General features: G+C 42.2%; 1 protein-coding gene across 1 annotated transcript in view; it reads right to left on the bottom strand.

The window, feature by feature from the left end:
- Window positions 1-4,626: 4,626 nt before the first annotated feature.
- The window catches only part of SENP1 (SUMO specific peptidase 1), a gene marked incomplete at its 5' end in the record, with an annotated part of 39,943 nt that continues 18,579 nt past the window's right edge, over window positions 4,627-25,990 (bottom strand). Inside the window, 9 exons of the mRNA XM_080939468.1 lie at window positions 4,627-6,159; window positions 8,420-8,515; window positions 8,995-9,079; window positions 10,370-10,449; window positions 11,194-11,397; window positions 18,720-18,851; window positions 20,319-20,474; window positions 20,935-21,019; window positions 21,933-21,971. Of these exons, the coding sequence (XP_080795594.1) occupies window positions 6,097-6,159; window positions 8,420-8,515; window positions 8,995-9,079; window positions 10,370-10,449; window positions 11,194-11,397; window positions 18,720-18,851; window positions 20,319-20,474; window positions 20,935-21,019; window positions 21,933-21,971 (940 nt within the window). The 3' untranslated portion in view covers window positions 4,627-6,096. The remainder of the gene's footprint in view (window positions 6,160-8,419; window positions 8,516-8,994; window positions 9,080-10,369; window positions 10,450-11,193; window positions 11,398-18,719; window positions 18,852-20,318; window positions 20,475-20,934; window positions 21,020-21,932; window positions 21,972-25,990) is intronic.

Raw genomic sequence — 25,990 nt, 5'->3', positions numbered from 1 at the left:
AGGTCATCAATGTCTGCTCTGGTTTATCGTGTCAGAAGTGATGACACTAGGTGTGTGAGGACCAATGAGCAACGCACACGGAGTGCCTTCCCTTCGTCAGTAAAATTATCAATACCATTAGGAAATGGCTTTAGCTGGTAAGTAGAAAAGAAACTTGAAGGCAGACACTGTGGCAGACAGGAAGCAGAAATGAACTTAGATGAGGGCCAGTTCAGCACTTGGGAGGCTGAGAGGCCAGAGCAAGTGTGGTATTCAGTGAGTTCCAGATCAGCCAGAGCCATACAGTGAGACCCTTTCTCCAAAATAAACATAGTGAATGTTCAGAGGGAGGCAAGAGGATGGAGGCACAAACTAGACCCAACATTCAGGAGAATGGGAATGATCAAAAGCCTTGGCTATACTGTGAGAAGATCTCAAAAATGGGGCTGTAGGGACAGCTCAGCAGGTAAGACTAGCTAAGCTACGGTCAGGGAACCCAGATTCCCAGCACCCATGTGGTGCCTCACAACTGTCACTCCAGTTCCAGGGGAAATGATGCCCTCTTCTGGCCTCTTTAGGCAACAGATACACAGGCATGCACAGACATGAACATAAAACAAACACCCACATACATAAAAACAAAAATAAATACATTTTAAAATGAATAATAAAACATGAATCAAAAAGAAAAAAAGGCCAGTTGCGATACACATCTGGGAGATAGGATCAGGAGACAGGCTACCTAACAAATTTGAGGCCAGCCTGAATTACACAAAACAGTCTCTTTTAATCAACACACAACTTGGGGATGTCAGTAATAGCAATCCATTCATTCCTTCAGTCTGTCTTTCCATGGTCCTAGACACTGGGAGGAGTACACATCTCAGCAAGAGGTGCTTAGCACAGGTCAGTAACACCGGGCCCAGGTGCTGTAAACACAGGAGAGGCGCGGGTGAGGAAGCGGTGAGTTCAGAGAAGCTTTGGCTTGTTAGACAAACAGGAGCAAGAGGCCAGGGTGGTAATACCACACAGCACAGGACAGGAGCAGGACGGCTGTTAGAGAGGTGCAGAGACAAATGCAGGGTTTGCCAGGGCACAGCAGAAATAGGTAAGCGTACATGGTAGATGAGGACAGGAACATTTCTCCCAGTCTGAGAAGTATTTGGTAAACAACGAACAAGCAGCCTTCCCTTTTCCTTTGAAACTTTCTGCAGAGCCATGCCCAGAGTAGCAAGCACCCAGGAGTAGCTGGGGAGAGGATGTCTTTTATGGACAGTGAAAGCAGGTCCTGCTCTGAGAGCAGTCTCCTTTTTGGGTGGCAGGTGGAAAAGGTTCAGGCAATCGACAACTATTTATATAAACCATATAATATGCTGTAATGGTTTCTTTACTCACTCCAGTCATTAGAAGAGTTTTAAAAATCTTAATCATGCCTAAAAAAGAGTTTAAAAATCTGTCCAGAGACAGCCTGGGTTCTTCAATCCCTCTCTCCTAAGCCAACAGATAAACGTTTCTCCACGAGGTTGCGAGTTGCTATGCTTTCTCAGCTTCACTCTTGGGAGCACAATGTACCAGAAGCACCCAGTAGAGGTAATATGGCAGGAAAGGGGGACAGGAAAGCAACGAGACAAGGGTGCAGTTAGCAGAGTCAGTTGGAGTCTGACTGGTACACTTGGCTTCAAGAGAGCTCCCTGGCCGCCTCTGCAGACAGGTTTAGTTTATAAAAGCACCAGAAAGCCACAGATTTGCATGTTATTTGTGTTCCTGGCTTCACTTTCAGGTATGTGGAATAAAATGAATGAACGGTATTCAGTCTCTTGGTTAAGGGGTGGATTCAGAAATCCAGACCATAATGAGGATCCAATCACTGGTACAGTGTGGATCAGCAGACAGTTTTTTTTTTTTGGGGGGGTATCTGTTTTATATATATATATATATATATATATATATATTTCATACTCTCATATAAATGAGGAGACAGAACAATCTCGGAGACACACGAATACATTGAGTCCAGGGAATTCCCAGTCAAAGCACAGAAGCAAAATCCACAGAATTTATTTTAAATAAATCAATTTTAAAAACCTAGGGAATCACATATACAGATAAAGGCAACACCGTCCGTGACACATTTCCACTTCTGTCCTTTCCTCCGCTTTAGCTTCATCTCAGTTATGTGTTAATGAGCCTGTGTTCTTCTTGACAAGGTGTATCTGTGTTTGCTTAGCCTTCCAAATGAGGCAAACTATAAACTTACAGACTGTAAGACCCCGAGGACAAGGTGGCTTTTATTTTCTTTGTTAAACCATCTTTCTCACCCTTCCCTAAGTCCAGTGCTTGACCTCACACTTCTGAAATCCTCAGATAGACAATTCCCTGTGAGTTTCAGGTAAGGCAAGTGCCTTTATAGGACGGGACAAAGAGGAAGGAGCCCATGGTCTGAATGTGCAAGGGATAGCCATGTCAATAAAAAGATGGAGGAGGGGCCTGCGGCTTAAGAGATGTTCTAGAAAGTCTCTTGGGGTATATAGCCTGAGAGCCCCAGATGGCAACACGGCAACCCGCCGAGGAAGGTGCTTCTGTTAAAGGCCAAGAGGAGCACTGTTCAGGTCAGAGCGAATGCTCTGATTTAATGCTCACACTATTCTTCTTAATGTTTCAGAGAATGAGCTGCCTTTTTCCTTACAGACTAGAATACGGACGCTTGCTCTCTTGGCTAGAGAAACAGTACCAAACTCATTCTCCTCACCTTGGCAGTTCCATGCTTCCCCCACCTCCCCTGTCCCCCATGAGAAAGGCTTTGTGCGCACACACACACACACACACACACACACACACACACACACACACACAGACACACAGACACACACACACACACAGACACACACACACACACACACACACGAGAAAGGCAGATGACAAGACAAAGAGGGAGAAGTTAGGCCATTCTGTCATCAGGACAGACAAGAGATTTTAAGGACTAAACTAAGGTGCCTGAGCAGATGGGGCCTGTGCTCCTGGCGACCGTTCTCCACATCTGCCTTCCCTGCAGCCAGCCTATATCTAGGCATGCTGTATTTAGCAAGACTCGCATGTAGCCTTGATTCTACAGCCATGGCAGTGTTCGTACTGACCTTCAACAGTAATGTAAAGCATCTTACTGCAGGTAGAGCAAGGAGAAACAAAACAAACAGTAAAATGCTAGTCGTTTCTTACTCTGACCTTTTCTTTTTTCAGAGTTTGGAGGATGGCACAGAAGATCAGAGGTGAAGATTTTGAATACAAAGCAGCTCTTTATCGGACCCTCTCTCCATCCACTAACGATGGACCGTACCGTTGGTGTACAGAACCAGGTGGTGGCGACGCACAGGCTGTGAGACGGGGCAGGTGGGTTATCTGCTGTCCCCGTGAAGCATGTAATGCTGATGCAGTGCTGCGGGCAGTCTTAAGAGCAGAGGAAGTGCTCCTCACACAGACGAGTGAACTGACAGCGAGGCTCTAGGCTGTCTATGGACAAGTACTCACACAGCCCTGGGACTCCTGAGTCAGTGGGTCTCAGGTGATCAACCAGATGTAGCTGGTTCCCATACATCACAGCACATGCTCGCAGGAGGGCAGGGACAGTCTCATTTCTCTACACACTGCAAGGCTGACTCCTGGGATTGTGGATGTCTGTTGGAGCCTGTAACTGCCATGTAAGGCTCATCATCCCTCAAACATTCCTTTTACAGAGGAGGGGAGATGGGCATCAGCATGGAATACAGGGGAAAAGAGACAGAAAGGGAAAACAACAGGCATATTCTGTTTAAAGCAGGTCAAACAAGATACTGGTAGCATACCCTTAGCCATGAAATATACAACCAGCTTCAGTCTTGGTCATCAAAGTTCACTCTTGAGTTGAGGAAGTTTCCAGATACTTGCCCTGCTCTGGTTAGCTGGCTCTTTAAGATGGCCTACTATACAAATCTATACCTGGTTCCCATTAAGCCACCCCGTCGTAGTCTGACTCATTCCTATTACTCCTGGGATGAACAGTGGTCTTAGGATCACTAGCTTTTACCTGGTACATTTAAACTGATTGGAGAAAGGGCGCCAACTTCAGACTGGCTCAACAATTCTATATATTTTGCAAAGTGCTTTTGTTGCACGTCTCATATTCTGCAATACATGGCAATACATATTTGTTGCTTTGGTCCATACAAAGTCTCTGAGGAAGATAAAACAGATATTGTCTAAAGGAACAAACCATAAACACAGAAAAGCATCTTGTGAAGAGCCCCAGGTAATAGTGAGAAAAGCCCGAGAAGCCTGTCTTTAGATTAAGTAGTCCAAACTGCCACTGTGCACGCTGTCACTGACATACAGTAAGTGTCAAGACCCAGACACTATTCTGTGTCCTGTGCTGAGTGTGCACGCCAGCTTTCTAAAGAGAACGTGAACGGCCCAGCAACTCATACATAGAAAGCTATTTATTCCCTATGGAAAATCAAGAGAAAAAGGGAGAAGGAGAGAGGAAGAAGCAGCAAGAGAAAGAAACACAAATGTACAGAGGGCCCTCGTCCCCCAACATGCAGGGAGGGAGGCAGGAGGGCACAGGCTGCTGGAGTGGAGACAGTAACATTCATTTAACAATGGAGTAGTAAAAAAAATAGTTGTTGTTTTCAAATTGTAACTTGTGGTAAAACATAGAAAAATGTACTAAACAAGCTTGGTATAAAACAGAGTAAGTTTTCAAATAAGCCCAAGGAGAGAGCACAGTGCTGGAAGGGCTGGGCACAGGGGAAGCGGGAGAAGACTGCATAGAAAACTACCGGTCACCACACAGAAAGTAGAAAACGTCCCTGTTGTGGAACTTAAGTACAAAACGACACTGGCACTGTCACCTCACCATCTCCCCTCAGGAGCTCTGCGAGGGTGGGAGAGGTGCTACAAACAACAAAGAGAGCAGTGTAAAAATCTCAAGTTTATCCATCTAAGCTCCACCCGTTCCTCAGCTGACAATGCCATTTACCTTGATAACCTTTACTTCTAAACCAGATTCATCCAGGTCTCAAAATACTCTTAGGAAATCTACAAACGCCCGAAACACGGGGCTTGCTGGGATCTCTGTGTGCTAGAGTTTGAAAGATGAAAATAAAACTACAGACTAAATGGTGAACACATTCAGTCTTTTTCTTTTAAAAGCATATACCTGTGAAATATATATTTCACATCGGGTGTGTATATATACGTATGTATACACACATATAGGTATATATGTATATAAAATTCTCTGTGGTTAGAAACATATTTAAACTAACTAGCCACAGACTACCTAGACCTGTATTCATCCACCTCTGGTATGTGATTCTAACCACCAAGGTTCCTGGTTAGAAGCAGCAGCAGTGGACCTCAGGCCTGGCTGCTGCACTCAATACTTCTGGGTGGGTCCTCCCACAGCACGTGTGTGCTCGCACATGCAACCCCTGCTTGTAAGGAAAGGACTGCTTGAGACTTTAGGGTCTGCCAGGGCTTGTGCAGTGTGCTCAGGATGGGATGACTGTACCAGTGAGAAAACACTTTGAGGAGAAGCAGTCGGCTTCATGGAGGGCACATAAATAGAAGGTTCTGGAGGAAGGGCTTAAGCTTGTGCCTCAAGAGTCCAGTTTACAGTTCCATTCCTGACTGCGTCTTGGAGACTGTGGGTATGACTATGTGCTGGTGGTTTTTATCCCTACCTGCTGCCCATGCCCTTTCCTACTTCTTAGTAAGGCCTAGCAACAAGAGTTTATACGAAACCAAGATTCTTCTCGAGTTTTCCTTGGACTCCCAATGAGGAACTCAGTGAGGCTGGAGCCCTTGGAAAACAAGATGGCAGAGCTGAAGTGAAAAGCAGTCTGTCTCTTCAGTAGGGATGTCTCTCACCCCTTTCACAGCACCAAAGTTTCTTTGCAAAAATAGTATCTGAGATACAAAAGGAAAGGCAGATGTGCTTGTGAATGCATCTTGCCTGGTCTGGTCCAGGATCAAGGGCTGTACAAGAACAAGGGGTTAGGGGCAGCTGTTTCCAAGGTCTCTGGCTGTTGATGGCAAAGGTTGGTCCCCCATACGTTCCGTGTCTGCTCACTGAGACAGTCTTCACAAGAGTTTCCGGTGGAGGATCTCCCAGACCATTCGCTTCCGGAAATACGGCATGTGTTGCTGCAGGGACACAGATAGACTCTCAGTTCTCACTACCGTGAGCAGTGTTCCTTTCTCCTTCTCAGTTCTCACTACCATGAGCACAGTGTTTCTTTCTCCTCAAGGTTTTCAACTAGACTTGGTAATGTCTCTTGGTCTTTCAAACTTCTCATAACTGGTCACACTGCCTTTTTTGTTTTGTTTTTTTTTTTTTTTTTTTTTTTTTTTTTTGCTTCTACTAATCTTCACTCTATGCCCTTAGCAAGTTATAGTGGGCATCTGAAATCTCCAGGCCATTCCCAAATGACTCCAAGAATTTCGAGAAGGCTGTCTATCAAATTTTTTATGTTTACGATGAAACTAAGGCCAAAAAAAGAAAAGTACTTTATTGGAGAAAAAGTTAAGAGAACTTCAAACGATGTCTCAGTTTGGTCTAAATCTCAGTGTCTTAATTTTTAGTTTAGTTTTGTTTGAGACAGTCTCGCACTATCTATCCTTGGCTAGCCTGAAACTCTACGTAAACCAAGATGCCCTCTAATTCAGAGATAGGCCTGCTTCTGAGTGCTGGTATTGAAGGTGTGTACCACCATGCCCAGTTTTTTCAAGGGTTCTTAAACTCTGGGCTGTGACCTCATATGAGCATCTGAATTTGTTATTTCAAAAGATTTATTTATTTAATGTATCTGAGTGCTCTGTCTTCAGACACACCAGAAAAGGGCCCCAGATCCCATTATAGATGGTTGTGAGCCACCATGTGGTTGCTGGGAATTGAACTCAGGACCTCTGGGCCATCTCTCCAGCCCAGACATTTGAATTTGTAACTGTATAAGGGCACTCTGAAAAATCAGAGAACAGTAAAGGGTTTCTGAACACACCATGTCCAGAAATTAATTCAGGCTCAAACACATAATGAATCCAAGGTGCATGATTTCACTAAGGCCTGACTCTGAGAAATCTGTGACACACAGGACACCAGCTGATGCTGCGGGAAACTCCCAGTTCTGACTATAAATCACTGTACATGACGGACGGCAGCCATTCTACTTATACATATGACACTTTCTGCCTTGGCAGAAACAAGAGTTTAGTTATGAAAATCAGAATTTTCCTATCATCATTCCTCAGTATGTGACATCAAACTGGTCTATTGTACCGGGCCAGTGACATGGCTCAGAGTAAAGAAACTTCTACCACGGTTGAAAATGGGAGTTTGATCCTTGGACTCACAGTAGAAAGAGGAACAATTCCTAAAACTGTCTTCTGACTTCCACATGCAAGTTATTCCTATCCCACACTTCTGTGCAGCAGCATTCTCAGCACTGCCGACTGTAAACCAAACTGCCAACCCCTCTGGAGAACGAGGACACACTATACCCTATGCAAAACCGTCTATTTCATTTGTGTACAAACCAACTGTAAAATGACATGTATGCCAGAGAACTGTTAAAATCATTCCTTTACGCTATTATCGGTATATGTTTCACTTATCTATTTAATGTATACATCTAGAGCAATGAAAACTTTTTGGATGGAGAAGATTAGTAAGTTTCATTCCTTCTTAAAGACTCATTTATTTTTATCTGTAGGGCTGCTTCCCTTGCATGCATGTCTGAGCTCCATGTGCATTCCGTGGTGCCTGTGGAAGCCAGAAGAGGGTGGTGGATCTCCTGGAACTCTAGTTACCAAAGGCCTTGTGGATGCCGGGAACTGAACCCAGTCCTCTGGAAGAGCAGCAGGTGCTCTTAAACCACTGAGCATCGCTCAAGACTCGGCAAAAAGAAAATGTTTAAGAAGCCCTGGTTCAGACAATACATAGGCGACACTGATTCCAACAGAAGTGAAGTAGAAAACATCAGAATAGGTTGTCAATTGTAGTCTTGATCCTCCTAGGCTCAGGACGATATATAGAAAAATGATCAACTCCCGCTGAGATAAAATTGGCACTGACAGAGGGGACAGGGAAGGGCGTGTAACAAAGTACTTGAGGAGATTTACTTGGGTCTATTCCAAAACCTAAATGCTAAATTGAGGGGAACTAAGGAAGACGTCCTCTGATTCCAGTTTGTGTTTCTTATAAGAGGAAGGGGGAGATGGACAGTCAATAAAGCTTTCTTCTTAACATAAAACTCAGTCACTATCACATGGGACAATGGTAACTTGGGGCGTGGGCCTGAGGTATGTAAAAGTCAGGGCAGAGGCTCCACAGAACAGGTGGAAGGGAAGGCAGCTATGGACAGCGTGGGTGTCCAGGCAGAGGTTTTGTCCGGAAGGCCCGCCTCACCTGTGTGAAGTTGATTGGTCTGTCTTTGGTAATGCAGTCAGCGTATTTGCAAGCAAACATCCCACAGTCACTTCCATTCATCTGCTGTGGGATTTCCTAAAAGACCAACAACAATACAAGATTTCTGCAAACTTCTTTATCAATTTTACACCATTTCCCTAAATTCTGGATACATGACCTTGGGTCTCCTATTTAAGACAATAAAGAAAAAGTTTAAGGAGGGCGATTTTAAAAGTGTAGCATTTTAGTCCCACCTCTGTGTTTTGATTTCATACTAATCACACAGGGACCAAACATCTCAGGTTTTCATGGCATCTAAAGGTGTAGAAACTGGTCCTTCTGCTAAGCATCAAAAATTTCAGCAAAACAACGCTACATTTAGAAAATAGTTTTACCCAAGAAACACATTATGAGTTTTCCCACAAATAATTTATCTTCCTTGAGAAACCAGAGAAACCTGAAGTCAGGTTAAGCTTGAAGTTAGGAAGTCAATGGGAATCAGGCAGCAACTGAAACCCTCTCCTCCCAACACACCCCGGCTCTATGGATTTCTAGGACATCAACATGAAACATACCTGGCTTTTCTTGCTGAAGAGCTGCCAGCCGTTGGTGTCAAACTCTTTCCTTTTCTTGTCAACACTTTCTTGTTTCAGGTATTGCCTAAGGGCATCAGAAGAGACCTAGGTGAGCTGTGTGCAGCTTGACGGCAGCCACCACCAGAGAATGGGGCTGGCACGCCTCAGAAAACAACCCTCAAATCTCCCACACGCAGCCCATTCGGCCAACCTGCCTGAGGGACAGGACCTCGGCTTCTGACATTCCTGATAGGTAATGTTCTTTCTAAAGTTCTTCAGTCTGCTATCTTCCAAAGGAACCTTTTTTAATGTATTTTTTTGGTTTGTATGGCCCTTTTAGAGTTATCAACCTAGTGGATAACTTATTATTAAATGTCTCAAGCAGTATCAGGGTTTTTTTGGTTTTGTTTTGTTAAAGATGTATTTGTTTTACATATGTAAGTACACAGTTACTCTCTTCAGACGCACCAGAAGAGGGCATCGGATTCCATTATAGATGATTGCAAGCCACCATGTGGTTGCTGGGAATTGAACTCAGGACCTCTAGAACCACATGGAGTTTAACCACTGAGCCATCCTTCCAGCCCCAGAGTATATATCTTAACATTTGTAGGGTAGGATCTTTTTGTAAAGGTTTAATCCAAACCAACAATTTAACAAGTACAAATTCACACCAGGCAGTGCTGGCACATGCCTTAAATCCCAGCCCTTGGGAGGGAGGAAGATCTGAGTTTGAAGCTGGCCTGGTCTACTACAGAACAAATTCCAGGATAGGCAGAGTTACAAAGAGAAAACCTGTCTCAAAAACACAAACAAAACAGAATAAATTCACAGAGGATTCCTCCGCAATGTTCACGGTATGAATGTGTGTGTGTATGGAGGTCTGAGGTCAACATCAGGAGTCATTCTTGATTACCACTCAACCCTACTCATTGCGCAGGGTCTCTCAATCAAATCCAGAGATCACTGATACTACTAGTCTCACTAGCCAGTTTGCTCTGGGGATCTTTGTGTCTGCCTTCCAAGGCTGGAGTTAAGGGGAACCATGCACACACAGCATTTATGTGCAAACTATAGTTCTCGTGCCTGTGCAGCAAACCTTTAGCCTCCAAGCCTCCCCCTAGCCAAGAGCACTCTTTTGAAGTAGTAAATGCTCACTTTTCAGGAACGTATCTCTCTTGCTATGTATTAATTGCAGAGCAAGGAACAGGTGTTTCACAAAGAGAAGCAAATGGTGTGGAAGAGATTTGCGCTCTAATTTCCAGGTGAACCACTAAGTAATGAGATCAAAGCAAAGCCATCTCTGTGGGACTGTTCATCTAAAACTTCAGAAAGCTGCATTAATGAGTTTCTTCTGTCCTCAATTCGCACTTACAAGAGGATCCTGCAGGCCTCATTGTTTACTCCGCCCATAGAATCATAGTAGGTGACACTCTTCTTTCTAAAGTCTACAACCTGAAACGAGACAAAACAGGGAAGACACCAATGTATCATCAGCTTTTCCTCCCTTGGCCCTTGACCTTTCCCCAGACTTTCTGTGAAACTGTGAGCGGTCTGGTAAATGCTTTGCATTCTATTATGCTGAAGAACAAGTGGGTCATTTACACAGAGCAGTGCTGGGAAATGATCATTGGCCTATTAGCTATCCTAAAATCGTTTTCTGCATGTCAGTTTCTCCATGATCAACAACACATGATTCAAAGAAAATTAACTACCATTAAGTTCATTTCCACAGTTTAAGAAAGATGGTGACAAGACTCTAGATTTGTCTTTATCTTTATTTCCTTTTTGGATTGGATTGATATCTTTTAAATGTAATTCAAAACAGAATATACAATAACACTTATTAACATTAAGCTGATGTATCCATGCTCCCAGAGCCACAGAAGTGCTACATCCCCACATGCACAAGGCAAGTCACAGCTAGTAGGAAGTAGCATCTGAAGCTGGAGCTGGTGGCATCACAAACATGCTTGTCCCCTTGTCTCACCTGAGGTGGCTGGATGACCTGTAACTTCCAAATGTAAACATCTCCTACTCTAAATACGAAATTCATTGGTTTATCTGATTGTTAGCCAAGTCATCACTATGAAATTCTACCTTTGCCCTCCATAACCAAGCAAAGATACAAAACAAACCCTCTATGTTGCCTATGTAGATTTCTTTTTTTATGTCATCAAAAATAAAGGAGTTACTCACAGCTAGACACCAGTGCACACCCAAGTGAATGGGCACCAGAAGAATGTCAACAGAAAACACATCCACCTTCTTTGTCCAACGTTTCACTGCCTGATAACCAGCTGTTTTTAGCTTTGTGAAGAAGAAGGTGTTAAACGCATGTACACTTGGAAATCCCTTCTCTTTGCTGCGTTCCATTAGCATATTCATGTAGAAATTGATAATCTGCAGGAAGACATTACACATTAAACAGTCCAAACAGAAGCACAAGCAAAGAGCACTGCTATGAGTGATTAGCATGTCATTAACATGTTCATGTTTTATGCTATGGATGGCAACCAAGTCAATGCTTCAACAGATAATTTAAAAATATCGGGATTTTCCTTAATATAAAGATTTTATTAATCATACTTCTTAAGTATCACACAACTAAGTTAACTGCTGGAAACAGGACAGATAGGCAGATGCTAGCCAGACTAGTAGAAAACTGGAGGATTGGAGAAAGGAGATGAGGGAGCGCAGTGGGAGTTGTTTGAGTGTTTGTGCTGAGCAAGTGGATCCTGGGCTCAGGTCTTATTTTCCCTCTAGCCTTGAACTTGTGGTACATCTCCTGTTCTAGACCTGAGTGCTGGAAATAAAGACTTCAAATGCTTGTTACAATCTGTACAAAGAGAAAATCTAGTTCCACATCTGAAGCCTTATCAGCTATATGCAGTGGCAAATTGCTGAGGTTTTATGCAGATCTAAGTGAGCAGAAAACCATGGAGCAAACTAAGAAAATGTCTGCAACAGCACAGCCACCTCACTTAGGAACCTAAGAGTCAAGTCATAAGCATAAGAATCTCGATGTTTGCTTTCTCATGTTAACAACATTACTTCTTCAGTATCAAAGTCTGAGTCTGATAAACTAAAATGTTTGCTAGAAGAGATGCATGGTTCTTTGTCAACAAAGCAACAGTAACTATGCTGTTTGTGGTTCCTTTAGGTCCAGAGTCCTGATCCTAAAACTTAAAAGTTATTAGGCCAAAAATTACAGCATACTTACTTTATGTGGATAGCTAAGGCCAAGCCAGCGTCTGTCAACTGAAAGGAATGAATGGGCTAACTGAGCCACAGCTTGGAAATATGACTATGAAAACAGGCACATTTTTCAGAATGTTTTTTGAGGAATGGGAAAATGCCCCTGTCCTTTGACAAATATTTACACACCAGGATGCCAGAGCAGTGAGCCACTGTCCTCAGCAGGGAGCCCTGCCAGGACTACACCCACACATGGTCTGAACTAGAGAAAGGGCCTATAGATACAGATGCAAAGGCAGCTTCAGGGAAACTAAATTAAGAGCTCTAAGGTGATGGGGCCAAGTCTGAAGACACTGTTCTACCTGCAGCTCTGATTACTGTGCAATAATCCCTGAAGAAGTAGAGGACTGTGGTTAACTGGTTCTTGGTTGTTTTAAATAGTGAAAAGGAATCAAGGTACAATCAGAAGGTACGTTTTCAAATCTAAGTGTTCAGTTTAACTGTCAAAACATAATGCTCCTAAATGATGTATCTCCATTTGTAAAAACAAATATGAACCCAGGCAAACACAGATTTCTAGATAGTAAACTATAATCTCTATTGAGAGAAAATTAACCAAAAGCAACAGATAAGTTTCCTCTCAGAGGGCTGGAGAGATGGCTCAGTGGTTAAGAGTGCCAACTGCTCTTCCAGAGTTCAAATCCCAACAACCACATGGTGGCTCACAACCATCTGTAAAGGGATCTGATGCCCTCTTCTGGTGTGTCTGATGACAGTGACAGCGTACTTATATACAACAAATAAATCTTTAAAAAAGTTTCCTCTCAGAAGTGAGCAGAATTTACTTAGTCTACTATGTTATCCATGTTATATTTATACATATTATATGTTATAAATATATATTATAGTTACATATCCAGTGTATCAAAAGGCACAGTATACAGGCAGATAACCTAACAGTTCCCTTTTCACAGGGCAGCTAGGGTGTGTATATACTTTATCAAGCAATGAGGACTAAAGAGAGAACATGGCAGGGAGAGATGGACAGTCAAGCACAAAGCCATGCAGGTATCCTCTCCCAGGTGTCTAACAGTCATCACTTCTGGAATCAGTAGCTTGAGGTTTAAAAAGATGGGGTAAGGGTTGGCATGTTATACTAGTATATACTAAGTATTCTAGTTTTCAGAAGGAAAAAGTTCTAAAAGCTAAACAAGTTTTTACATAGTCAGGTTTTTCCTCACTCCCAGAAAGCGCCAACTGCATAAAACTGTTAGACTGAGGAGAACAGAATCTATTTCCATTGCTTGTGTTTCCCCTCCATCAAAGGTTTTCCTATGGGAGGGAAATGGCTTCCTCCCACTAGCCAGCAGCCAGCTCTCTGACACGATATAGGTTCCTGTCCATTTTCCCTATATCCCAGCAAAGGGAGTTTGGTGACCTTGGCATCTCCTTCCAATAGCCAAGAGTTTGCAATCTGATATCCAGGCTAAGTCTAGATGCACGACTTTCTCTCAAGTGAAGAAAACTGCCATGTTCAGCAAGACACAGTCAAGCTCAAAATAAGCTACAAAAAGAATCGTACGTGTCATCCTACAGAGGAGGCTGGGGATGAAGGGAAGAGAAATGGGAGACGGGATCACAGTGTTCAAGATGAAAGAGAAGCAGCAAGGCCTCAGCAGTTGCTTGTACCGTATGAAAACAAAGGTCCCTTCCCTCTCCACTGGCAAGAGCTCTCTGACACACAAGATTCTCTCAGCTCAGCAGGTCTTGGATCTCCTTTGAAATAAGGGGCAAAAAGTCCACCAGCTCAGGGTCCTGGTGTCTGTCTTGCCACTCAAAGCCATCTAACAAGCACTGTAGGTCAGTCCACTTGCCACCTTTCTGGCAGGCACTGCTGTCTGTGGCTGCTGGTGCCTAAGAAACTGCCTTCCTATTCCCAGAAGAGCCTTGGCCATCAAGCGTCTGCTTGTCTGCGGCCTTGTTTGAGGATGGAGAAATTGTTTACAGTGTCTTTGTTCCTTTTATATTCTATCTGATGAGTTGCCAGCCTGAAACTGGAAAGAAGCTTCTCTTTTAAAGAAAAATTCTACAGTGCTTCGTTTTTTAAATTAATATATATATATATTTATTTACCTATGCTTATCAGTGTCTTGCTTGAATGTACGTCTATGTCTGTTACCACTTGCATGTGGATCCCCCTAAGACTGGAGTTACAGACCGTCTTTTAAAAATGATTTATGTATGTGAGTACAGTGTTGTTGTCTGACACACCAGAAGAGGGCATCAGATCCCAGATGGTTGTGAGCCACCATGTGGTGCTGGGATTTGAACTCAGGACCTCTGGAAGAGCAGCCAGTGTTCTTAACCACTGAGCAATATCTCCAGCCTGCTATAGAACATTTTAAGCTGCCATTTGAATACTGAGAAGCAAACCTAGGTCTTCTGCAAGAGCACCTGGTGGTCTTAAACACTGAGCCATCTCTTCAGCCCCCCAAAATCCTACAGTGTTTTCAAACTAAAACTGGGGAGAGATGAGGAATATTTTCTCTGTGAATGTTACCATGATGACATAAATAATCACTGGTATCTATCTTTTTTTCTTGCCCAATAAACCATATAAATCTAGAAGTATCCTATTCCCTAGCAACAATGTGTTGATGATTAAGTCTTCAGCTCTTCCATGGCTACTCCGAGCCACACCTATGTCTTAGAAAGAAATGTTCCAACAGTCTTGGGAATGTTAATACGCCTGAGCAGACACTGAGACAAGAGGATAACAAAATATCAGCACTTGACTATTATGGCTCAGAGACCACCTTATGGAGATAAAAATACAGTTTCCCTACTGTATTCATGATTTTGTCTTCTTATGTGTAAATTCAAGAACAAATACTCAGAATTACTGCTAAGATATTTTAAGAGGAACAGGCAGGCAGCATCTACATTTATGGAGAATAAATTACAATTTTCCAAATGACCTTGCATAAGATCCTGATGCAGAGGATATGTAAGGAAATATTAACTTCCCTCTGATGTGCTGGCCCCACTCACATGCATACATCCCATCTGGCAGGCCTATCACACTCACTTATCCAGTTGACTTTTGCTTCTTAGTAAGTAGTCTTTTTCCCTTACACATATGGCTTCTTCCCTATAAAGAAGTACCTATTCCCAGTGTTAAGTTTTGTGGGTTGTTTCCTCTCTACTGAGCATTACTAGGATCCATCTATTGGAGAGAATAACCAGCTATGACCACTATTAACCCCACCCCCACCCCCATTCCATTATTCTGTGAGTGTGGTACTGAGGATCAAACCCAGAGCCTTGTGCTTGGGAAGCAGGAGCTCTACCACTGAGTAAAATAATGCTCAGACTTCCACTGAATACCATGTCTAAAAGTCGGGATTGGTGACTGAAAAGTCTGAGCTTCAGTTCTAGATTTCAATCCTGCTATAAAATCAGTGAGCACAGGACTTCCTTATGGTCTTACATTTTTATTTTCCACAAACAATCAAGTAGCGACACTGTTTCTATCTACAGGGCTATTGCAAAGCTGGAAAGCTGAAAGGCATTTTCCTGTTCGAAGATGAAGCTGGCTGGCTGTGTACTTGTCTGTTACAGGATGTACTACCTTAGCTCCTCCTTCAGCAACCTCTTTTCACATCTGATGAGACTGCCCCCAGGACCTCTCCCTCCCAGGTGAAGTTACAAATACAATATTCCAGTATTTACTTGGAAACCTGGTAATAATTAGAATGAGCTTGCAAAGCTTCCCCCTACAAAAAAGGGGGTAGCCATATCTTCTGGCTAGTTCCCAGTTCCTAGTTTACCCATGTAAACTGGTCCTTAGTAATTCGTGGAGACTAAGTTCTTGGAGGCCAAGTGAGCGCAGGGAAGGCTGCAATCACAAAGCTTCTTCACACAGGGTGCACCTAAACATTCCTCCGGCATCTGAGGAGATGCAGCTTTGCACCTCCTTCAGTTCCACCAACTGTGAATTACACAAGTTATTTTCCATGTGTTATTAAAATGTATGTTTAGTTGGGCTGCAAAATTACTATCGCTGCTGACAGTCCTCACTCAGTATGAACTTTGTAGACTATTAACAGACTCATTTTTTTTATTAGTGTTTGCATGTCACAACTTTTCCCACCCTTCAGTCTGTAAACCCATCCGAATCCTTACATTCAGAATAGGATCTTGTATGGTTGTCATGTGGCTCACTACAAAACACATGGCTCACACACACAGGTCCCAGGCTCGATCCGCGGAAATGCAGTGAAGGATGCTTTTTACAGTTCTCTCTCTCTATCTCTCTCTGTCTCTCTGTCTCTCTGTCTCTCTCTCTCTTTGGTGCTGGAGAGCAAAGCCAGGACCTCAGGCTTACAAGCCAAACACTACCCATGACCCACTGAACTACATCCCAGTCCCTTCTAAAAATGATACTACTATTCAATTTAAAGTAAGATCCGTGGGTCATGCTGTATTCCCACCACACAGGGCTCGTCTAGATCACACTGGCTGGACAGTGATGTGGCCAAGTTAAATCTGCTGTGGAGTGCATCTTTATGTTTGTACTACGTCTTCTTCCCATCCTTTCCCTTGTGGATTGCTCTTGCATGTGTGCTCCCGCTTTTCTTCTGACATTGCAGTTGCACCCAGGCTGCCTGACAGCATCCTAGCACTCACCGATGGTCTGTCATCTTTGTACTTCCTGCTCTATCTCCACATCCACAGTCTCATTTCTCTCAGGGACCACTGGGGTACTGCCTTAATGCGATATAAGAAAATTGTTTTGTTTAGATATTTTTATGTTTAGATATTGATATTTTTTATTTAGAAGAAGACCCAGTTTTATCTGTATAAATACCTAAATTATTTCCATGTATTTCTAAATTTATTTAGTGATCTACAAAACAGATCAAGGGGCTAGACAGATGGCTCAGCAATTAAGAACACTGGCTGCTGTTCCCGAGCACCTACACAGCGTCTCTTAAGAGTAAGTCCAGTCTCTGGGAATCCAGAACCCTCTGCTAGTCTCTGTGGGCACTACACAGGCGGAGAGTATTGTAATGGCTTTATATTTATGCCACACACGAGATTTTTAGATTTTATTTTACTATTATACTTATTTATGTGTTTACATGTCTGGACGTAGCTTCACTACAGTGGACACGAGTGAGGTCACAGGAGAACTTACAGATGTTGGTCTCTCCAAATTTGTGACAGGTCATCAGCCCTGGCAGGAAACCCTTTACCTGCTTGGCCATCCTGCCAGCCCTGGATTTTCTCCCCCTCCCCACTCTGCTTCCTTTGGACCACTTAAGATTTTACTTTAAAAACTAAATCTGATTATTTGTCATTTCTTGTATTAGTTTGTCAATAGTAAAAATAATTTATGAGTTACTTGATTTTACAATATTATAGGATTGTCTCCTATAATATTAGCAGGACACAAAACAAGAATGGGTATGTACAAGAGTATCTGAGGAAAGAATAGAATTTAAAAATACATGAGTACTTGAAAAAGACTGAATATTCATAATTGATGAAAAAGAATTAAGTATTTGTAAATTAAACATCACAATTTAAGTATCTGATATTTCATCAAATGTTGGCGCTCCTCAAGCCTAAGAAATACGATACTATAAGATTGGTGCTTCTTAAAATATAGTTCTCATTATCATCTTGAAGATGTGTCTTTCCTGTGTGGCTTTGAAAGCACTTCCTCCAGCACTGTAGGAAGGTGTGGTCGGGATGCAATAGACAGGGAATCTTGCCTCCCCGAATCTCTAATCACCTAATGCCCACTAACTGCACGCTCACGGTGTAGCCTCGGATGGGTTGCTGCAAAGGAAGTCTGTCCTGACGAATGCTGCCTCTCTGAAAGGAATCTCTGAGGAAACTGCCACAGTGAAGGGCAAGAATTCAGCTTATGTCTGACTCACTGCTGCCCCCTAGGTTTTGCCTAAGTTATAACAAACAGGCTATAATCCTTTTGGAAAAGAAAAATGGTAAATGATCACACATATAAAACGTGTAAGTGGACACTTTTGATTAACACCAGTGCCCAGGATCTGCTATTATTAGCTCTATGAACTTGGGAGTTTCATAATCTTCTATACTTTGTTTTTTAAATGTTCAACTTGTCAAATGCACACAATAAATAAATGATAAATCTTCTCAAATGCAACGGCTTTTTTAAGGTTTAGGATGAGGACAGATAAACACGAAAGCTTATCATGCACAATGTAAGTAACCTAAGGCAGGTAGATGGGAAGGACGTAGAGCTGGTCCCTGCCTAGGAGTCCCAAAGAAGCCCCTCATGCAGCAGTATGGTCAGACAGAAGCTCTGCTCAGAAACAGAACTGCAGAGCAGGAACGGAGGCATTCTGTTGTAATAGTCCATGGGAGGGGCTGCTGAGGGCGCCTCTGTACCTCACTGCTCACCCTTGCAGAAACCGTGAGATAATGCCTTGCCTCAGTCTTCACCAAGTTCTCTCTGACTATCAGTAAGCTAAGATTACCTCGTCATTGAGCCAGTTTAGATGGTTTAGCGTTTGGATGTCTTTGCGTGTAATGGTCAAACGGAATGCCTCACTGAGGACTTCATCCTGGTTACCGTTACGAAATACATTCTTTATTTCTTTCTCCATTTCCTAAGAAAACAAAAGAAAATGGTTTCAGAAAAAACTGGCTGCTCACTAATCCCCAGGCTGTGTTTATCACCTGCCGACCAGTTAGTTTCCTGTTGTTGGCTTCCTTGTACCCACCATATCCCGTCTCTCTTCCTTTAGTGACCCCACCCACCTCACCTTACCCTTCTTCTTTCACATAACATTCAGATCCTTGTTTTTGTACCACTTCCTGAAGACTGATACAACCTTTGCTCAAATCTTTTAAGCTCCTTAAATGGTTTATGTTTTATGTTTCTGGTTCAAATAGTTTCCCAAGACACAAAAGATACAAAAGACAGCACAGAGTAAAGGCAGCAGCCAAAGTGACATGCTCTGCACAGACAGCATGGTTTACTTCTGAAGATGTGCAAACAGAGCCCAGTACAGCTGTGAGGAGTCTGTGCTGCTCGCTGACTGCAGAGCAGCTGCAGCCGGATCCAGGACCGCGGCCTGTGCACATGGAGCCGGCGCTCCAGCACTAAGCTGCACCAGGTCCAATAACGTTTTCAAAGAGGTACGGACTAAGGAACCGATTTTAAAATATACATATATTTCTAAGTATTTTCCAAAATTTTCATAATAGATTACTAATGCTTAAAAAGAAACATTATGAGCTGGAGAGATGGCTCAGTCGTTAAGAGCACTGACAGCTCTTCCAGAGGTCCTGAGTTCAATTCCCAGCAACCACATGGTGGATCACAACCGTCTGTAATGGGATCTGATGCCCTCTTCTGGTGTGTCTGAAGATAGCTACAGTGTACCAGTATATTCACATAAAATAATAAATAATTTTTAAAAAGAGAAAGAAACACTATAAAAGCAAAGTATATAAAAGTCATAATGAAATCCATTCCTTTGTATATTCATTAAAAAATAAAGACAAAAACAAAAAACAAAAAAAGAAAAATAGTACTTCTCAGCTCACAATTTGCTATCAAATAATCTATGTCACCATACAGGAAACAGGAGTCTCAATTCCCCTGACTATAATCAAAATAGAACACAATCTCCCAAGACAAACCTAGCAACAAAAAATATTTTTTGAAATATAAAAAAAATTATTATAACCAGGGGTATAAAATATCAATTTACTACACTTCTCACTGAAGTTGCTAAAACCCATCTATGACCACAGGAGCACTCTAATCACCTTCAAAAGTGAACCCTGGTGCACAACCCAACTAAAGCACAGCTATACAAATGCACCCTAGATATCAGGTACTCTACTGAGTCACATTTGAAACTGCCCTTAGCATCTTTTCTAAACAAAAAGCAACTGTAGAAAAATAATTTTTTTGAGACACGGTCTCACTATATAGCCTGAAATACCTGTGTTGAACAGGCTGGTCTCAAAGGCAGAGATCCACCTGCCTCTGCTTCCAAGGTGCAGGGACTAAAGGTGCTTGCCACCATACGCTCTACTGTAGGAGTTTTCAGTGTGTTCTTTACCTCTGTAATTTCAGGAAATTCATCTTCACTATCAGTCAGATGGTGACTTTTTTTCCGCGTTTCTTGGGCAGCTGTAACAGGAACCTCCTTTTCAAGAGGTACACGAAGGTGAAGTTCTACGGAATCAAGTACTGCATGTTCCTGCTCCTGCAATCTCTGGAGACAGAACGTTAGAGTAAGTGGGACAAAGAACTCTACTATTTGACCTCTGTAAGGTGAGTCCCTCTAGGACATCAGCCACTTACCATCTCTGTCTGTCTGTCTGTCTATCTTTTTTGAGGCAGGGTTTCTGGATGTCCTGAAACTCACCCTGTAGACCAGGCTGGCTTCAAACTCACACAGATCCCCCTGTCTCTGCCTCCTAAGTGCTGGGACTAAGGGTATGCACCACCAGCCCTTGGTTATTGTTTAGGAGTGAGTGCTCTGCCTGCATGTATGCATGTATACCAAGTAGGTGCCTGGTTTCTGAGGGTGCCAGATTCCCTGCAACTGGAGTTACTATTGGTGTGAACTGCCATCTGAGTGCTGGTAATGGAACCTGAGTCCTCTCCAAGAACAGTCAGTGCTCCTAACTTCTGGGCACTCCTCTTTAATTTTAATATTGTTTGTTTTTTACCTGGTTTTGAAGCTGTAGTGCCAATGCTTTCTGTTCTTCAATCTGACGCAATCTTTCCCGAGCTCGAGAATCATAAACACTAGTTCTAGAAAATGAAAGTAACCCAGTGAGATCAGTGTCTTAGCACTGACCACATCTCTGCTGCACACAGAAGAAAGTCAGTAGTAAACAGAGCTCACGTATACAGAAACTTCATTCAGACCTCACCACTTCTACATTTCAAGATACAGTAAAACAACATGGTAATTTAAATTATTTTATCACTTTTAGTAATTTACATATAACACAGTCCTATTTCAAAAGCTTGCCTCTTACTAAGACTGGTGAGAGTGAAGGTTGGCTCTAAATATCCAAAAGCAGAACTAAGCCCCACAGAATGAGAGTGTACTGTCAAGGCAGCAGCTAAATATTCTGTATTTACACTTACAAAGACCAAGGGCTGAAGAAAACTCAACAGGTCCTAACACTTGAAACTAAATGTTTTAAGTTATTTCTCAAATTCTCTAATATCTCAACAGTTTATGTAACGATAAAGGCATTTACTTTATTCTTTATATATCTAACTTTGGAATCTTTTCCAATCCAACTGCTACATAGCTGACAAATATGAAAACAGAAATCTCCTAACTGAGGCTGCAGAGATGACGCAAAGGTTAAGAACTCCAGAGAATTTAGGTTCGGTTCCTGGTACCCATATGTGGCTCACAATCACAGATGGTTAGTCTGTAATTTCATTTTAGGGTACCAGCTTCTGGCCTCTGTGGGCAGTGCACACACAGGATGCACATACATGCAGGCAAAACACTGACATACATAAAATAAAAATAAATAAAATCTAAATATTGTAACTCTAAGAGAATCTTAAAAACCCAATAACTAAAGAGTACAAATAGGTATTTCTTACTGAGTAAAAACGATAGAATAACTAGCCAGTGTCTGATTTCTTCCTAAATGAAAATGAAATAACAAGAAAAAGTAGAATGAAACCAGTAACTTACAATTCTTTGATCCACAGCTCTGCCTGGAAGAAGGTAGGGCTACAGTGGGAAGAAGGGAGCAGAAGGGATTAGGGGGCTTCCAGTATTTTCACAAATAAAAAACAATAATTTCAACAGTTTGTAAGACTCCTTTGTAATTATGGAATAAAAGATATCCAATTGACACAAAGTAACTAATTTGAATTTTAACGGAATCTACTAAAAAAATGACCTAAAGATCAGAGGAGAATGAAGTTCAGTCCAGCTCTCAACTTGTATGAGAGAATAACATGTTATGAAAAAAAAAATCCTTCTTCTAAAAGAATATATTAAGATAGATACTGTTCCCAAATAGTGCAGGCTGACGGAATCCTTAAAAGATTTAGCCAAATCTTTAAATTCTTAGACTTCCCATTCTGAGTCATATATATGTTACAGGAGTTTTCTAGTTGTGGTGCGGCTCAGCCCGTAGCACACACCTCTGACCCCTGTCTGGAATACAGGCATGTGCTTAGTATTCACCTTATTCTGAAAAAGTGAAGGTAAAGTTAGTTTGTAGAAGGAAGCACCCATGTCTGAAAGTGATGTCTGATCTATGGCAGACGAAGGGAGGAACCAGAGACAGATCTGACAGAATAGAGGGAGAGAGGACAGAGCAGGAACACAGCAGAGACTGTGGAGAGCTGTGCAGTAGACTTAGGAGGGAGAGTGGAGCAGCGCAGAGGTGGAGGCAGTTTTTAATGGAGAGAGTTTCAGAGACAGACAGAAGAGAACAAGATTGATACAGGTAAAGATAGAACAAGCAAGAGAATGAGAAGGAGCCAGAAGACTAGAAAAGACTGCTAGAGTTAGAGGCCAAGCAGAGCAATTCAGAGGCTGAGAAAGAAGCCGGAGTGAATCAGTCAGGTGGGACAGGAGTGTGAACCAGAAGAGCTGAGTTGAGCCAGCCAGCCAGAGTTCAAAAACAGCTAGAAAGTGAGCCTTTTCAGCAGTAAGGCTCAGAGGCTAAAAACATTTTAAGCCTAGATAAGATTGTATGGAGGCTAGAAGCTTAGCTTCCAGGACTAGGCCTAGGTTAGCAGACAGAGACAGCCTCCCAGACAACTATGACAATAGTAGAATAAGTTACATTTACACATATCCAATCAAATAACAGAACATACTGAAAATCTCCATCCACAAAACATTAAACATCAAACTGGCTAAGGAGCCCAGGCAGAGACACAGCAGGCAGCTCTGCTCCAAGGATCACAAGCCTATTCCATTCCACAGGCTCTGTGAACAAACCCACTGAGGAACACTGAGGAGTCACAGGAATGTTAACTGTTCCGACAGCTTTCCTCCCTCTCAGCTGCTTTATCTCCTTGTAAATCCTGAAGAGATCCATCACAGAAACAAATACAAGAATGAACTCTTTTCCAAAGGAGACCTTTGAGGTCCTCAGAGCAAGTAAATAAGTAAATAGTTTTCTGATTCTAAGCAAATCATTTCATCTCTATGGGCTTCAGTTTCAAGATGTGTAAAATACAGTGTGGTCAGAGTTCTTTTAAGTTCCCAGTCACCCATAGGCCATGAGTTGGCAAAGAAAATGCTGTTCTGCCCCTCAATTTCATTAAGGTTAACGAGAACTAGTCACTTTTGGCACAATAAACCCGAAAGGGCAAGAGAGACAGAAAGCCTCAGAAATCATCAGTAGCAGTAGTTTTAGTCTCTCTCTCTCTCTCTCTCTCTCTCTCTCTCTCTCTCTCTCTCTCTCTCACACACACACACACACACACACACAAAACCAAATCAACAAGAGAAGATATCTATAACATCATACAAAGATGTAAAAAGAATTACCCAAGCTTTCACAGTGACAGGTCATGAATTTGTCTGCACTCCTTATTAAAATATAAATTTCATGAAAATACAGATTTTTATCTATTTATAAACTACTGTATCCTCCTCAAGTAGAATACTACCTGCTAGAGAGCAGATCCATGACTGCTGAATAAGGAATAATGTAGTATTCTTTACTACAAGTACTTCTCTTCAATGCACTGAGGTATCTGTTGGCTCAGGAAGTACAGTTATAAGAGAAATTGCATTTCTAAAGAGATCACATATACAGTACTAAGAGCTACAAGTATACTGAGCATAGTTGGTCCTAGTGCTCTATGTGTTTCTAAACCTGCCCGAGTGGTTTTATATATTGTTAAGCCTCATGAGATCTCCATATTAATTGATCTTTAATATGCAACATGAAATTCTTACTCATGCTTTACTGAAAACCGAACCAAACCATGCTGAGGTTCAGAGGGACACATTACATTGGAACAACGAGTATTATAAACCTCTCTGTCCAATTCCAAAGACTACGTTTCCTCATGGCTCTCAGTGTGATAGAACATTGAGCAACAAGGAAAACTGAGTACTTGGACTACAAGAGTGTCTTTTGAGCTTTCTTGGATGTTTATTTATTAGAAAAAACTTATTTACCCAATGTCCATCACACAAAGATTATCACCAGGTGGTTAAGTGCAAAGATATTAGTGGTAAAAATACAGGGAGGTGCAATGTCTAATGTCATCTGGGGCTCAGAGACACCACCTAGAAAAACTAACATCTAAATCCGATTTTGAAAAAGTAAGAGTTCATCAGTGCTCAAGTAAAAAACAGGAATCCCAGGCAGAAGAATCAAGAGTATATGAAGTAGAGAAGTGCACACCACATTCCAGGAGAACAGGGCAGGAAATAAACCAAAAGGCAGTGGCCAGAAACTAACCCTTAAGGTTAATGAGCCCAGCCTTGGGACAGCAGCTTAACTTCAACCACAGACATTACTCATTATTCCAGCTCTTCCTTCAGCAACTCACACTTTTCTCCTACATTACCCTCCCTTCAGGTCATTCCTAGGAGAGATCCTCCATAAAGGAAGCCAGGCTTAGTAACAAACCGATGAGAAAGCGAGAAGTGCTTTGTCTAATACCATCTTCTTCTGGGAGAGAGTACTAGCTGTGTGTGTGTGTGTGTGTGTGTGTGTGTGTGTGTGTGTGTGTGTGTGTGTCTGTGTGTGTGTGTGTGTGAGAAAAACATCTTTAAGTACTAAACGCCTTAACTATACATTCTTTTTCTTTTCTTCCTTTGAACTAGTCTGGTTTCAAACTCACCATATGGATGAGGACTTGATCCTCCTGCGTCAGCCCTGTAAGTGCTAGACACAGCCCTAGGTTCAGTTACTCTTCACACAGTACAACAGTAAGGTCTTAACACTCAAATTTTTTGGCAAGCGAAGTTCAGAAAAGCTACAAGCAGAAATCAGACCTGACTCCAAACACCATGCAAGAAACAACAAATCCAAACCATACATTTCTCCTTGAAAAATTACCAGAGAAAACTTTGTAGAATACCCAAGCTGAGAATAAATATCAGAGCTGCCAAGTAGGGGCTGAGACAGAACACTCTTATCATCTGCAATGTTCTCAAATAAAGAACTGCTCCTGCTATCGCCCTAGCAGACAGAGTGCCAGGCTCTGTATGATGATGGCGGCAGTGTGAGTGACTATCTCAGAGAGGGAGTGCCTGACACCTCCAGAAGTGAAGTAGACATTTAAACTTAGACTTACATCAATCAGTGTCAGACAGAAGAAACGGTGATGTTGAGACACAAACATATATCATATTTACAAGCTAACTAGTATATCAAGATACACAAAAGGACCTATTTACAAACATAGCTCCTGTTGAGGCAATGGTGGCACATGCCTTTAATCCCAGCATTCTAGAGGCAGGCAGACGTCTGTGAGTTCCAGGACAGCCAAGGCTACTCAGAAAAACTGTCTTGTAAAAACCAAACCAAAGTCAAAACAAAAAGCAACGCCTCCCACCTTCACCACAGCAAAAAACAAAACAAGACAACAACAACAACAACAAAAAAAACCCCAACAATACAGCTACCAAACAAATGTAACTTCTTCTTTGACTTCCATCAGCTGCATTTGAGCAGACTTGTTCCAGCCACTTTAAGTAAACAGGACCTCTGACCCTAGTGTCTCTTCATTTTTCTTCACAACACTGATAATTACCACATCTTGCTC

This window comes from Micromys minutus (genome assembly GCF_963924665.1).
Source record: "Micromys minutus genome assembly, chromosome: 27".
Lineage (NCBI taxonomy): Eukaryota > Metazoa > Chordata > Mammalia > Rodentia > Muridae > Micromys > Micromys minutus.
This window is presented reverse-complemented; position numbering and strand designations above follow the sequence as displayed.